We start from the raw sequence: 13,257 nt of genomic DNA on the forward strand, positions 1-13,257 counted from the left end.
AATTATTATTTTTGATGTGCTGTCATTAAAGTGTGAGCACCAATTTCCCATCTTGCATAAGATTCCATTTCCAGTTGTAGGGTTGTCAGCATCTGTTACAAAAACAACACAAATACACCAGAGAAAATATAGACTGCACTGATTTTTTATGTAACTTTGAAGAAAATGAATTCTGAAATGTACAACCTCAGACGCTTTCAATTCTATATCTAATTTAAAAAATGCAGTGTGAATTCCAAATAATTAGTTAGACAAATGTCTTCAACGTGTCAAAATCAAACGTGTTGGGACCAAGAACTGTGCCTTGTGGTACACCACGTGGTGTGTGAAGGCGCTGTGGTCATTTTGTCTGAGATCTGTACATTTCCACCTGTAGTTGTTAGTCGGGGGGTTTTAACAAGGTCCTTGCCGCCACCCTTATCCTCCAAACCCCAACCCTGTTTTGTTTCATGTTGTTAGGGTAGAATTTCCAAGGGTAACAAAATGCGTCACAAGAAACCACATGACGTTGCTCTATTCTCTTTGTAGAGACCACAATGTACACAGAAATAGTGAAGAGTAAAATAAAGCTGCACAAATAACAACAAAATGGGGAAAAAACGGTCATTTGTTGATCATATTCTGATAATAAAAAAACATACCAGCAAAAAAGCAGAGTTAGGGTTAGGGTTAGGGTTAGGGTTACAGGTGTGTCCTACAAACAGCCCTCATTGGAAAGGAGTGTTTCATTTTATTCAAGATGTCCGTCATTGAGCAAGGAAAACAAAGATGCGGAGTAATAGTTGGTTCTATATTTGCAAGATCTTGGTTTGTTTTACGGCAGTCAGTACACAATGCACTTCAGCAGATGAAACAACTCAAGATCTTGCAAATAAAGAACTATTACTCCACATCTTTGTTTTTCTTGCTCAACGACGGACATCTTGAACAAAACGCAACAATTGGTGACCCCGACGTGATGTCCAGTTGAGCGGTTTTTGGACAAAGAGAGGGAGAGCTTCTTCTGCGGTCTGGAGGCCCGGGGCCCCACCTTTAGAAGGTAAGAAGGCTTTTTCCTTTATAAACTGTGGCCTCTGCACCAGGAGTCAGCCCAGCCCAACTAGGTAGTCTGTAACATTCGATAGCCGTGTTCCAAATGTATAATGGTTTATTGCTGTGTTTTCACTGCTTTGTGGAGTTATTCATGTGCAAGTTAGGCATCATTGTTTCATGTGTTCTGTCTGTGTAAATATAGCCATATTGTATAAGCGTCACTTGAATTGTAGTTCAAGTAGACATATATAAAATGGATTTAGTCATTGAATCTGAATTTAGCGGCTTCAGAGTTGGTCCACCTTATACCAGCAACTGTTGCACTCTCCGACAGTAGTACAGTATATGGGTTGGGCATCAAAGAGTGACTCCTGTAATCCAGCTCACAAGATCCGAGGGCGCATTAAAACAACAACTGCACCCACACGGATGTGCAACATTCATCTGGGGGGCCCCATTGTGCCCCAACAAAGCCTCGGCGCTATGTCGCATTCCCGAAATCCACGCGCGGAGAAGGAGAGATATTTTTCACACCGAGGCACAAAGCCACAAAGCGTCGGTCTGCGTGACTCATGCGTCGGGAGGAAAAGAGGCTGAGTAATCACAATAATAAGCATCATCATCCTGCCGTCTCGACAGTTGCTGCTCAGCGGGACTCAACAATACCGGAACCAAGAATCTGATATCACTCGTCGAGATGAGACAACATTAAGATGAAATCAACTGGCAGTGCTGACTAGGCTAATAGTCGAGTGCTGCTAATTATTTCCATCTCTCCGCTGGTAATGGGGTAGAGGGTTTTTTATTTGGCTGGCTCTGCTCAAGTGTCCTTATGGGGATTGACCTGACTGCCTTGCGCTAAACTGCCTGCTGTTGCAAAATTGTTTTGGTGAAGACACGGAATGCTGCACTAGGGAGATATCAAAGAAATACTCAAATGTTTTTTGTTTTCAAAGTAATGGCGTGCAGATGTCAACGAGAGCGCATTTGCCTCGCGATTAATATACGCGTATGCTAAAGTTGCCGTACCAGTGTGCAGAAACACCATCCAGTAGTGGAAAAAATATTACACGTAAGACTCAATCATCCTACAGTGGGAGCTGTGGTTCTCAAAGTCTGGTACTAGTAACACTGGTTGCACACTCTCGTGGTGCGTGAAAGAATCACTGACTTCAATATTGAAAACACAGATGTGGTTTCAACTCCTTTTCAATCAAAAACAGTACGTTAATCACAGTTTCATTTTTAAGTACAAAATATTTTCATAAAACCTTTCAAAAGTGTTTTCAAATATTTATTTACCTACAATTGACATAACTTTATATACAACATAATTGAGTTGAATTATTCGATATTTTTTATATCATTAAGGGCAGTGTTAATGTTCAAATTGTGCTCAATGTTACAGTCTGATAATAATTTTAAATATTCTTTTTTAGGATTTCATGATGAATCGAAAAGCCAAGTATTTTTATATGGTACTCGGTGTAAAATGATCGTACTAGTATATCAACTTTTAGCTGTGTATGAAAATTACCGAATAACGAGTAGCGAACACCATGAGTATTCTTTTGTCACATCTTTTTCAGAGCGACAGATATAATAGAAGACCCATACTTTTACTGCATAGAATTTCTATTAACGCAGTTTTTAGACATTTGTGAAACACACAATGATTTGTCAATGTGTTAAACTGCCACAGTGTAGCACCAACACCTCGTGAGAAGGACTTATATAGGATTTTTTTGGCCCTCGGTATCCGTGCTCGTTCTATAGCGCGCACGATTGTCTTGTGAGAAAGCGCTTACTAGTACATGGACCTCGAATTGGATATCCAGGATATCGAATAAAACTCGAGCAGCTTTCCGTAGTGGCGTAATGGGCAGAGATGAAAACTCGATGTCATCTGTGACAAGTGTGTATTTGTGTATATGAGGCAGCAGAAGGGAAGCCAGGGGTGCGTCTTAGCTGCCACGAGCTTTGCCTCTTGCCCTGAGAAGCCATCATCCATGATCTCATCTAGAGGGGAGGGGAGGGAAAAATCCCCTGCGCGTCCTCTCCTTCAGCTGCTGATCTCTCCCTCGGCATTCCAACTCTCTTAGCAGCTCCCACTCGTACTCTTCTAGGGGAAGATAGAGCCGGAGAAGCAAAAAAAGAGAAAGTGGTGCTGAAATCACAGACCCCACCAAGAGGTTGTGGGCAGCTTCATGTGATGTCATCATCTGCGAATTTGTTGACAGCAAGAGAAATGAAAAGAGATGACTTCAAAAGAACTAAGGTCATCTCTTCATGGGATTTACATGTTCCTGGTCTTGGAGCTCCTTCGTAGTTTAAGCGACGGGGTGTCGACACACTGGTCATGGCCTATAAATATTGACAATCTTATGGTTAAGAAGTCAGCCAGTGAGGTCGACATTTTGGTCAGGACGACGTTTCTCTCTTAGGTAATGAATCATGATGATTGGTGATCTCCGGAACTTTTACCTCAGACCACCCACAGTGTAAAAATGTCCAGGTTTTGCTGGAAAAATACTGCTGGATTCCCCCATGACAGGGAAATATCACAACTAATGGCTTTTTAATGGGCTAGCTGTATTCAAGTTAGGAATGATAAAGTGAAGGGTGCCGGGTAATGCACTAAGGTTTCATCTCAACTCAGTCTGGGCAAATGTGTGGCCTCAAGGGACGGATTTTCATTTTTAAAACCGACATTGCACATGTGATCATACACTCTCTGAGAATATTATACAACGTTGTTACAGAATGCACTGATAATATGAGATTTTGCATGCGGCTGATGATAAATTCCTTTTTGGTCTTAGTATACTGTACTTTGCACAACAAAAAGTGGAATGAGACTGGCTCACATGTAAGATATTTAGCTATACAATACATTTCTAGAATTAGTTCTGCAGCTGAAGTCATTGAAGGAATGGGATGAGAATTCTTTTTACTCTGGTATATTTTCCAAATGTAATCAACATTTTTTAATTTAACTTCATAGGTTGAAATGGGCATTTTTAAAATAATAATTTAAAAAAAACTTGAGGTAGGTGATAAAGGGAGTTTTGCATGACTGAAATTTCTCCACACCACTTTCAAGATCAAACTGGAACAGTCACAGTGTAAAATATTTAGCAATGTGGGGCCAAGTGAGGTGCCCCCCCCCCCCCCTTGGTATGCACAGCAGTCAACCACAGAGGAAAGACAGTGAAAAAGAATGTCTGCAGCCCACTCATTTGGTAACCAGAGCCTTCTGCTGTCTACTCTGACATCCATCCTCCTCCTTTGTAATTGGCCCCGGCGGCAGCCACCTCAACTGAGTAGCACGCGTCCTCTTGATCCTTTAAAACCACCAATAGGTTGCCTGCTTCTGCAAACAAACACTGGACGGATGTGGGAGGAGTTTTACAGAACCGCAGGGCCCGCTGTAAAAGGCAGAGAAAACAGATGAGTCAAGCATACAGTCAGCCTTCCTTCCTATCTGTTTGGTTATGCCTTTGTGTGTGCGCGCGCGTGCGCGTGTGTGTGTGCGTATTTGGGCGATGGCTCTTTCTCACCCAACTGTTGGTGCCCAGTAAGTAATGCGATGCCACCGTCAGACTCATGTGGGCCTAAATAGAGCTCAGTGAGAATTTAATAATGTGATACATAACAGTGTCTGTCCAGCAGGGTGACATCAGCAATGGGGAATCTGCTGGCATCCCTGCACAGTCAGGACCCTGCTGACATGGAGGGCAGAAGCAAGCCAATGACACAAAAACACCACGTCATTGATAGGTTTTGTTGCATTTGATGAGTTACAATGGTCTCAGCATCTACCCTTATATGGAGATACTGCAAAGAAATCATAGTTACTGTGATGCCTCGTGAATTATGTGTTGTATTTTATTACCTATTGTATTGGAAATGATATAGCATAATAAACAGGAAGAAAATAGGGGTGGCCTTTCAGTGCATTAAGTGTTCTTACATTTTAGAGTGAACATCTGCAGGCTTTGATTGACCAAGAATCAAGTTAGCTGTGTTTACACCTACAATGGCACAAATGCCCATTTCGATACATATCGATACCAAAAGAAATAAAAATCCACCCATGTGCCACAGTTAGACTTTGCACTAGATTTGCACTGGGCACCAAGATAGGGCCTTTACTCAAAATTCTGGGATTTGCAATGTTATCACGTTTGTCATAAAAATCCACTATCTCTAATTCTACGTTTTGTGTTTGTGTTACACACCGTTACCAAAATGTCAAACATGCAATTGTTTGCTGCAGTGGGTCAATTTAAAAAGCCCAGTTTTAGATATCACTCTTGTACTGGATTATGCAGGTGTCCTTTACTCAGTAGCTGGTAAGAGTCACATTTTTATAACACTTGGAGGATGTTGGACAGTCTGTAAATAAGCTCAAAGAAAATTAGGCATGTGCTTTCATTACTTAGCGCATGTATCCGTTTGTGACGAAGCACACAGGAAGAGGAACTAAAAGGAGACAGGATGAGGAAATGGAGCTGGGGATATTAGAGATGTATGCAGCACAGGAATAAAGACCAAAGCAGGTAGTGGACAGGAAGTGACAGGAAGTCATCTTTTCCGTCTCACGTTACTGCTGACCTTATCTCGCTCTTACTCCTCTGTCGCTTTGTCAACCTCAGCGTCCACGTGCTCGTCCATTGAGCGCGTACCCTTTTCGGTCACGCCATAACGGCGGCCATGTTGTCACCACTTCATCCATCAGTCCTGGGTGGCTTCCCTTTGGCAGCAGCAGCAGCTGCGAATGGGAACAACCACTCGCCCTTTACGGTAAATTCAAAATTTAATCACCTAACAACATCAGCTCCTGTTGATGAGGTGCGGTAAGAAAATAATTGCGTTTCCAACTGTCGGCGTACGCACTTCCATGGAAAGCACCCATTGTTGCCTCTCGGCAGGGCAGGAAGCACCTTTCCACAACAAACTCACCATCCTCACTGAGACCGAATCAAGTCCAGCCACTGTCTACTTAATTATACTTTGCAGAGTGATCTTTTGATGGCGCCTTAGCTTACTTTAGAATCTTGTGAGTTAGCCAGCCAATCTCAGTGCTGACCCAGGCACGGATGAATAGTAAGGAAGGTCATCACCTGTTTTTATTCCGTCCATCTGTACATGCTGAGAAAAACTCTTTGGAAAGACAAGGATGATCATGGGTCAATGATACTACGGTGAGGCCATGGCATCACCAGAAACATGCTATCTCATTCACAACCCAGACGGAGCATATTTTCACACTACAGTGGAACCTCAAAGGTGGACAATTCTTCACATAGAAAATCATGCAAACAAAAATTGCACTGCAAAGGAAAAAATCCAAAAATGTTCAACTGAATTGTTGGAATCCAGGGGTACTGAATTTCTTGCCTGACAGTTTACAGTGCCTCTTGTAAATGTAATCACAAGTTCAATGTTACATACCCCTGTGCTTAAGAAACAGAACAGAGCGAACGTTCTTCTCTCAGCATTCCGTCATCCCGGGAATAGCAGCTATGCGAGCATGACGGCACGACACTATTTCGGTGTCTTTGCTACTTGACATTGAGGGGACGGGATTAGGTGGCTTGACTACTGTAAGTGACCATCCCCTGTCACACATACACGTATGTGCAAACGCTAATGCGCATTCATGTCACAAATTAGTCTTAGTTTGAGTTTAAATGTTAATTTTTAAAGGCAATTTTTTTGTTACTCATCCATTTCTTTGTTATCCAAGATTAAGGTATTGACAGTAGGTTATTTTAGCAAATTCGTATTCATTAGAATAGTGTGTAGACGACTGGGGGCACAAGGATAATAATTACTATAACAGCGATGCGAATTTGGTTTTGCTCATCTATGCCGTTTTGTATTATACGTCAGCATTAAGCTAGTGGACTTTTGGAAAAGAACATTTTAGTGTGGTTGAATGTACTGGTGTTTCGGTACCGTATGTAATTTCTAACCCTTTTGCTTTATGTACTTCAACTAGGGGTAAAAAATACATCTTGACGCAAGCACACTTGCCTCTTTATTGGGCAATTAGGCAAGAGAGAGTCTCCTTTTCATTTTCTTAAGTTTTGTTGAAGTGGTTGCCATTTTTTGCAAACAGCCAGAATAAGTGCAAAGGAACACTTTAAAAGTATATTTTAAAGCATTAAAATGTGCTCAAAGGATATAAAAGTCATTTTTATTCATACGATACTTCGATAGTGCAGACTTTCACGTATCTTGGTTCTGAAATGTATTCCCTGTGATAAATGGAGATTCACTGTCAAAGCATTTGAATAGGTTGAGGCACCATTTTATTTGAAATGTGACAGAATAATGAGTAAGGAAATGAAGGGCTTGAACATACATCTTCCCTGCGTTTTTCTGAGGAAGTACTGCGGCTTTTTACATATAAAAGTTGGGTTAACCCTCACCAGCAAAGAAAGCCGACACACACTCACATACACAAGCTGTGTAACAACTTCCGTGTAGGAGGTGACTTCAAGGGGTGAGTCACTTTCAGCTTGCCTTTGAGCCCAGCTGGGTCTTTCGGGTGTCCTCGAACCTCATTAAAACCGCGTGTGCCACATACATGACAGCATTGTTGCATCCTGCGACTATTTACTGCATGTGGTTTCTGTGAACCCCAGTGGCATCCAGGGGCGGCCGAGGTCTCAGATGTTCTCGCTGGTGCCGTGTCTTTGAACATGACATCTGTTGGGTTGGCCATATGCGTAACTCTGCGAGCGTGTAAACTGCTGTGTCCACCACATTGTACATCTGTTGAAAATGTTCACATGGCTGTAAGGTCTCTCATTGATCAGTCATGATGACTTTGATGATGTCGGCAATCTGCATTTCAAATTTAGGCTATTCATTGAAAATTGAGATACATTAACTCATCAGTACCAGCCCAGTTCAAACCGATGTTTGATGTCAAGAGTCGTCATTGGCAGTGAATGAGTTAAGTTAAAAGAAAACGAAGTAACTGTCACCTAAAGCTAAAAATATTTGTTTCATAATCATTTCCTGCAGGCTTTAGTCAATAGGGTCAGAAAATAGGTAATGGGCGGTTAATTATCATTTTGTATGTTCTTTTTGATGAAATGGACGAATGATGAAGTGACCAGACTGTTCCCAGACTGTAAAAGTCAAGTTTAAAGGCTAAATAAACTCCATACAGCTTCAACTCAACATGTGTGCTTGCCTCAGGAGACTGCAGGATGCAGGTGCTTCAGATAGGAAATGAAAATATTGTGTTTACTATTAATAAGACTCAAGCCTGTTGGCTCCAACAGAACAGCTTGGCGTAATTCATCATGAGCCCGACGAGACATTTTAAAATATTACAATAATGTGTGTTAGCAGAGTCCGGAGGTGAAACCAAGAGCTAAAAAAAAAACCCTTGACCTTACTTAACTGATGACTGAAACACAATGTCATCATTGTTCCAGTTTGTAGACTCCTGAGTAAATGAAGATGCAGCACACAGGCGTTAAGAATTTGGATCGTTTATTTAATTAAATCACATTTTTAAAAAACAAATCACTTCAGAACTGCAGTTTTTGAAAGCGTCGAACACTTGAATTCACATTTTATTGCTTGTTATTGTAAGAATCTCTCTTTAAATGATGGTGAGACGTGGATAATAACATGGGATTTACATCAAAATTGTTTCAACAGTTCCAGGTCCCAAATGTAATGTTGGACTCCCTTTTGAAAGTTTCATCACCATTTTGGCACTCAATGCTCAGACGCAGACAACTCTGAGGGAATTCATCACCAATCAACCCTCAACTGTCCCATATTGAGCGGGATGCCGCTAAGATTGTTTTCAGTGAAAACGACAGTTAAAAAAAAAAAGAAAAGAAAAAACTATTAAGCAGTAAAAAACTTCTTTTTTTTAAACAAAAAAACATTACAGTGCTACTGATCATGCTCTGAGTGCCAAAATGAAATCAGAATGTGTTATATTTTTCGTAACACTTTTTGTGTCCAGGAGTTGCAAGCATTTGACTTTTTTTTAAATAAATAAAATCCAATAAGGAATATAAAAACAACTGTAACATCCACTTTAAACTGTTGGAGGTTAAAACTTACATAAATACAGTTAGCTTAAATAAATAAATTAAAAAGTATAAATATACTGTTTACTGTACAGAAAAAAAAACAATGCGCTTGTGCGGGAAAATATAAAACGTTGCCTATTTTTTTTCTTTGTTTTTTGCTGTTTTAAATGATTCCAGATTGAGCTCTTTCTTTGTTGATGTTGAATCAGATTCAGTTCAGTCTGAAACTTCTTTTCACACAATCAGGAAGCAGCAAATGTTCCTTTCACTTCTTCTACTTCTTGTCTAGTGCTTGCCACACTTCCATTCCAGTCCATCCCCCGACCCTTCCGATATTCCACCTTCAGATGTGGCTGTCTTCTTCTCCTGGGGCCTACGGGGATACGCTGAGCTGTCCATTTGTATCTTTTTTTTACGTGAACATCCAGCTAGGGTTGCAGCGGACGCCCCCTGTTTCCCTTCTTCATCCGTCTGTGTTCCTTTGCTTTTCACCAGGACCTCCTTCTGTGGTTCACTTCTTTTTCTATTTTGAGGTAGTATCGCCGCTTCTTTGCCTAACACGAGAGGAGAAAAGACAGCAAACAATGAGATAAGCATTGCAATTTATACAAAAACGTGGAAGGAAACGTGTGTCATTGTGAGATATTAGCCCTGCGCTTCACGACACTATCTCGTCAATTTATGTATCTTGGGGAAAAATATAGACCGGGGTGGTGAAACTTTTTGGCATCAACAAACACATACTTCTTCCTGGTTAAATGATTTGGAACGTTTTAGTAGAGTTCCTCCAACGCGCCATTTGGTTTTAGATTTAAATTATGGGCCAGGCCAAATTCCTTCTCAGTCTGTATTGTGTATGGCCCACGCACCATAGGTTTCCCAACCCTTGATGAGCAAATCGAGGCCCGCAAAACACATGGCGTAAATTATACGCGATTTCTCGCTATTTGCTATTTTGAAAAATTGTGACCCCTTCCATCATTTAAATTGCCCGTTCCTGCTCTAGCCGAATGAACCCATCAAGCTCCTTCTTGGATTCCAGAGGCCAAAAAGTATAGGCTTTTTGTCAATTGAATATAACTGCAGTAACTGACCCGAAAGTCAGCTATATTGAAACGGTATATGATTGTAACTACTGTCTGAATACTTGCGTCAGGTACTTTTCATATTTCGTCAAATTAGCCTTCCTCTGTGGATGATTTTTAATAGAAGACCACTAAATGCCCTAGACATACTATTGAATTGAGATTATATGTACTCACCCTTTGTCTCGTCAGTGGTTGGATGCTAACCCTAACTTGACCTTCTCCTCATTTTCTACATCATACGCTCCCCGCTTGTGAAACCTGGAATCAATCAGAAAACGGGGCTAATTATGCCTAATTGTTACACAAATCATCCTTTGCGATTCCCTGTACAGCTGGAGTGTATGCATGTATGTGGAACTGCGTGTGTTCACGTAGCGTTGGGCGCACCTGAGCATGAGTAGAAGGCCAATGATGGTGAGGCAGATGGACGAGAGCACCACGGCCACTACGGCCAGAGCCGTGGTGCGGTTGTAGCCCTCCTGAGGTCTCTCAACGGGCAGGGTCACCAATTCACACCTTTCCCCTGAATAGCTCGGGTGGCACCTGCACATGGATGGAAAGGTTCCTTCATTATTGGGGTTATGAAGCAAAGGACATTTTCCAGTTAGGTGCTAGGAAGTTTAGCTTTTGGCCCGCTTAATTGAAAAATGAACTGGGACTTGAGAGTAGTGTCATGGAAATGTATCATATTCAAACATAAACATAAACATTTTGTTTTGTCATAAGCAAACATCTAAGAAGCAAACTCTCCTTGCCCAGTCAAATTTTGACTGGCAACTCAACAACAACATCAAAAATCAACAAAGCAACATTCAACTGTATACTTGCATGAAATGTAGTTATTTTACTCAGCATTATGTGAAAATTCATTTTCCCCAGCTACTTTAAAGTTCCCTAACAATGTTCAATTTTCGATTTTTTGTATTGTTTATTATTATTTATTCCCCAAAATTCTCATTAATTCCAATAGAAAGTTTCTAATTGTGAAAACTCCTGGAGTCTTATAACACTAGAGTAAGGAGAGGATCTAAAAGTGGATTTGGTACTCACACACAGGAGGGCTGTCGAATGTCCCTCAGGTACTGACACGTGCCGTGGATGCAATAATCTTTATATTTCTTCAGGCAAGGATTCCTTTTCTTTCCTTTCCCTTTCCCCTTCTTTCTTCCCTTCCCTCGTCTTCTCTGTCCTTCTGTATTTTCTGCCTCCACGATGACAGACGGGTTTTGGGGCTTGCTTGACATTGCAACTAAATAGAAGACACACATTGTCAATACATCTGCTAGAGGTGTTATGATTTGTGATGACTCTCAAGTCCTCACCTCTTGGCATTTCCACTTCATCATCCCCGGACGTGCTGTCCTCATATTCATCCCCATCGTCATAGTATTCATCATCATACTCCTCATCCTCATCCTCCCGTGTCGCGACCGTTGCGCCTCCTCTGCTTTCCTCCTCCGGCCTTTTGTCTTTGCTAGTGTCCTGGAAGTTTATGACAGTCGTGTGCCGCTGCCTGTTGCTGTCATAACGGTCCACCGCCGCGCCGCAAGCCAGTCTGGATGCCACTGGACACAAAGAAAACAACCGGAAGAGTTAGGAAGCGCATAGACCGGGATTGCTCTCATTGGGGTGAAGTGAGGAGTGTGCCAAGGTGGGCGGACCAATATGGACAAGTTGAAACATGCTCCCAAGGCTTTGAATGAGGGGTTGGACTTTGCGCTTTTCGTGTGGCTTTTTACAGGCACCAAAGACCTACTGGCATTCATTGACCTATCCCTGAGGAAGTTTTGACTCAAAACACAATACATTCATGAAAGGGCACACTCACAAGCTTTCACATTCAAGAGTTGTGAACAGACAGCGAATGTCAGACAAGAATATGAGTTAAAAATAAATGGATCCAGTTACATAAAAGCACGCGCTGAAATAGCGAGACGCCCTTATTAGCTTTTGGATAGTCCTGGCATCAAGAAAAGGCTTGGCGGAAAAAAAAAAGTTAGCAGGTTTACAAGTCACTTTATAAGGGTTGTAGGGTTTTATAACCACGTCAATGCGATATATAGAGAGGCATTATAAATAATAATAATAATGGAAGTTATTCAACATGTAAACTTACCCAGTGCGTGAAGCAGTAAAAGTACAACACTCCAAATCCTCATGATGGCAACACTTGTAGAAGTAGTGGGGAAACTAATTTGAAAATAAATAAATAAATAAATAAATAATCCTTTTTTTTTTCTTTTTTTTTTCCTGATGGATTTGCGTCAGTTTATTCCGCCAGGTTTTGACCTCTTGATGGTAGTTCACACGAGGGTGGCTTGCGCGTAAAGCGGAGCGAAAGAGCATCAGAAGAGAGGCTCCGGCGTATTTAAGGGGCAAGCGATCTTGGCCGCGCCCACACTCGCGCACGCACACAGACACACACACACACACGCGGTTTTATTGCATTTATTACACTAATGATGCTAGAAACATTATTCAGTGGAGTATTGAAAATAAGTAAATAAAATATTAAAAAATACATAGTAAAAATGTGTACATGTAGATATTTGCGACTCACAAACACTTAAGTTTTTACATTACAAAACGATTTTTAAAAAATAGTCGATCGTTCACTGAGGAAACACAATAAGGCAGCAGCGAATGGGCGTGCGAAAACCTTTCGCTCGCGCGCACCATCTTGTGGTAGTCAATAGACCTACAAAGCGCTCGACTAAACCCTTCTCAAAGAGCAAATCAGGGTTCAGAATCAGCCAACGTTAAATGTTGATTTCAGATGCTACCAAGCAAAAAATAAATAAATAAATAAACTTCTGAAGAATCATTTCCATATGTTGACCATGTTTCACACTAAAGAGCTCTCAGAAGAATTGGAACATGCAAGAAGCTGGAAAAGCTTACAAAATTATTTCTGAGTCTCAGGGTTCATCAGTCCACACTAAGATAAATGAAGAAAGTTCAACTCTGTTCCAACTTTCCAAACATTTGGCCATTCTATAAAGATGCCTGCTAGACTACAAGACAGCATGCTCAATGTGGCGAAGAAAACTTCTGTAGCGTTG

At 41.3% G+C, this 13,257-nt stretch overlaps 1 protein-coding gene and 1 long non-coding RNA gene across 3 annotated transcripts; one reads left to right on the forward strand and one right to left on the reverse strand.

Annotated features, from left to right (window-relative positions):
- The first annotated feature begins 885 nt into the window (after positions 1–885).
- Positions 886–10,055, forward strand: LOC133150303 (uncharacterized). Its single transcript, XR_009713752.1, has 2 exons — positions 886–4,609; positions 4,705–10,055. It is a non-coding gene; the product is annotated as an uncharacterized LOC133150303 (long non-coding RNA).
- On the reverse strand, positions 8,534–12,543 carry hbegfa (heparin-binding EGF-like growth factor a). Of its 2 annotated transcripts, XM_061272734.1 has the most exons (6): positions 12,312–12,543; positions 11,518–11,760; positions 11,246–11,444; positions 10,583–10,738; positions 10,370–10,453; positions 8,534–9,661 (listed from the first exon to the last, which is right to left on the reverse strand). In XM_061272734.1, the coding sequence occupies exons 1-5, from the start codon at positions 12,352–12,354 to the stop codon at positions 10,381–10,383; spliced, it is 714 nt and encodes a 237-aa protein (XP_061128718.1). In that variant the 5' UTR covers positions 12,355–12,543; the 3' UTR covers positions 8,534–9,661; positions 10,370–10,380. The 2 variants fall into 2 exon arrangements, with proteins under 2 accessions (XP_061128718.1, XP_061128727.1); XM_061272743.1 differs by lacking the exon at positions 10,370–10,453.
- Positions 12,544–13,257: the final 714 nt, after the last annotated feature.

Source organism: Syngnathus typhle, linkage group LG1, assembly GCF_033458585.1.
Source record: "Syngnathus typhle isolate RoL2023-S1 ecotype Sweden linkage group LG1, RoL_Styp_1.0, whole genome shotgun sequence".
Lineage (NCBI taxonomy): Eukaryota > Metazoa > Chordata > Actinopteri > Syngnathiformes > Syngnathidae > Syngnathus > Syngnathus typhle.

What these genes read in the sequence shown, in the direction of transcription:
- hbegfa (XM_061272734.1), bottom strand. Translation starts at nt 12,354, where the DNA reads ATGAGGATTTGGAGTGTTGTACTTTTACTGCTTCACGCACTGG. An exon ending in TGAAGTGGAAATGCCAAGAG is followed by an intron (nt 11,445 to 11,517) that starts GTGAGGACTTGA and finishes TCTTCTATTTAG; the next exon opens with TTGCAATGTCAAGCAAGCCC. An exon ending in ATTCGACAGCCCTCCTGTGT is followed by an intron (nt 10,739 to 11,245) that starts GTGAGTACCAAA and finishes ATCCATGTGCAG; the next exon opens with GTGCCACCCGAGCTATTCAG.